Below are 2,367 nucleotides of genomic sequence, written 5' to 3' on the forward strand. Positions count from 1 at the left end.
TGTACATAGTTCAGAAGGCCGTTAAAGAATAGGCTTTGACTGACTTACAAGCTGCAAGCCCTATAGATGAAGAACTCAAACCACTTCGCACCCATTTCCCAGACAATGGGGTCTTGGCCATAGAAGAAAGAGCAACAGAATCTTACACTAGCTGGAGACTGTTCTTCGACGAAGCGGTGAATTACAAAGGTTCCAGAATTGGAGTAGTTCTGATATCAGAAAATGGGCAACACTGCCCCATGGACGCAAAGCTCAAATTCCGTTGTACCAACAACATGGCTGAATACGAGGCCTGCATTCTAGGTCTCCGAATGGCATTGGATATGAACATCGATGAATTACTGGTCATTGGAGATTCTGACCTACTGATTCATCAAGTACAAGGTGAATGGGCTGCCAAGAATGAAAATATCTTGCCATATGTAAACTTGCCACAAATATTGTGCAAGAAATTCAGAAAGATCGAATTTTGACATACGCTAAGGGCTCAGAATGAATTTTTCGATGTTGGCTACAATGGCATCAATGATCCAACATCTTGAAAGCAGTCATATCGACCCGCTAAGGATAAGCTTGAAAGAAGAGCACGCCCACTGTTGCAACATGGAGGCTGAGCCAGATGGTAAGTCATGGTACAATGACATCAAAATATATTTGGAAAGACGGGAATATCCTGAAGGCATCACAAGTGAACAAAAGAAGACTATCAGAAGAATGGCAAATAGTTTCTTTCTGAACAACGAAGTATTATACAAACGAACGCTGGATCTGGGATTGCTTCGATCTGTGGATGTCGGCGAAGCCATCAAACTTTTAGAAGAAGTACATGCTGGGACATGTAGACCCCATATGAATGGATTTATACTAGAAAAGAAGATTCTATGAGCTGGATACTATTGGATGACCATGGAAAGTGATCACTGTAAATATATGCAAAGGTGCCATCAATGCCAAATCCACGGTGATCTAATCAAGGTTCCTTCGAGTGAGCTTAATGCTATGAGCTCACCGTGGCCTTTCGTTGCTTGGGGCATGGATATTATTGGACTCATTGAACCAACAACTTTAAATGGCTACTGATTCATCTTAGTCACTATTGATTACTTACCAAATGGGTGGAAGCAACATCGCACAAGTCGGTAATAAAGAAAGTGGTAGCTGACTTCATGCGAAACAACATCATATGCTAGTTCGGTGTGCCCGAATCCATCATAACAGACAATGTAGCAAATATGAATAGCCATCTCATGAAGGATATCTATGAGCAATTCAAGATCACTCATAGAAACTTGACAGCCTACCAGCCACAAATGAACGGAGCCGTAGAAGCAGCCAACAAGAATATCAAGAGGATATTGAGGAAAAAGACTGATAGCTATAAAGGTTGGCATGAGTATTTGCCTTATGCTTTACTGGGATACCATACTATGGCTAGAACTTCAACAGGAGTAACTCCATATTTGTTAGTCTCTGGTAGTGAAGCAGTCATACCTGCCGAAGGCGAGATACCTTCTTTGAGAATCATTCAAGAAGCAGAACTGGACAATGCTGAATGGGTCCGAGCTCGATATGAGAAATTGGCTTTAATCGACAAGAAAAGGAAGGTTTCCATATGTCACGGTTAACTATACCGACAAAGGATGGCAAGAGCTTTCAACAAGCGAGTCAGGACTCGGCTTTTCCAAATTGGGCAGCTGGTGCTCAAAAGAATTTTCCCACATCAAGAGGAATACAAAGGGAAGTTTGCTCCCAACTGTCAAGGTCCTTACGTGGTCCGCAAAGTACTCTCTGGAGGAGCAGTAGTACTGGTAGAAATGGATGTACAAGAGTGGCCAAAGCCGATCAACTCAGATGCAATCAAGTGCTGCTATGTATGAAGATGAGGTTTTTCAGTTTATAATAGTACTCTTTGTTTGTAATAATTATTCTATTTTCTTGTATTAGCTATTTCCTTTTGCTTGTAATCGTTTGTAATAGAAAGGATAAACAAAACTACTTTTGTAATATGAACTACGCAATGAGCTAACTTCCCTACAGTGGGATACGTAGGCAGTCCATCTGGGACCCAGTCGCACTATTAGTAAAAAATAAAAACTCCTTTACTTTTATTTTGAACTACGTTCGACCTGATTCCTACTGCGACAAGATATGTAGGCGCTCTTTGAGCTCGGTCGTACAACTAAATTCCTTTGATTCGTTTGACCTCCAAACTTCCAATACTTGTTACATATGAACTTAAACCTTCATATATGAGGTATAACATATCCAATATGTCGTAACCTCGAAGGCTAACACTCGAGACTACGACAACTAGTGTACCATATACATCAATGCAACAAATGAGATGCGTAGCATTCTTTCTTGATT

The 2,367-nt window shown here is 40.9% G+C and overlaps 2 protein-coding genes across 2 annotated transcripts; both read left to right on the plus strand.

Moving 5' to 3' along the window:
* Positions 1 to 516: 516 nt before the first annotated feature.
* LOC132630884 (uncharacterized) lies at positions 517 to 885 on the plus strand. Its single transcript, XM_060346474.1, has one exon. The coding sequence runs from the start codon at positions 517 to 519 to the stop codon at positions 883 to 885; it is 369 nt and encodes a 122-aa protein (XP_060202457.1).
* Positions 886 to 1,232: 347 nt separating this feature from the next.
* Positions 1,233 to 1,625, plus strand: LOC132630885 (uncharacterized). Its single transcript, XM_060346475.1, has one exon. It carries the CDS (start codon positions 1,233 to 1,235, stop codon positions 1,623 to 1,625), a length of 393 nt encoding a protein of 130 aa, XP_060202458.1.
* Positions 1,626 to 2,367: the final 742 nt, after the last annotated feature.

The sequence above is a fragment of the Lycium barbarum genome, chromosome 3, assembly GCF_019175385.1.
Source record: "Lycium barbarum isolate Lr01 chromosome 3, ASM1917538v2, whole genome shotgun sequence".
NCBI lineage: Eukaryota > Viridiplantae > Streptophyta > Magnoliopsida > Solanales > Solanaceae > Lycium > Lycium barbarum.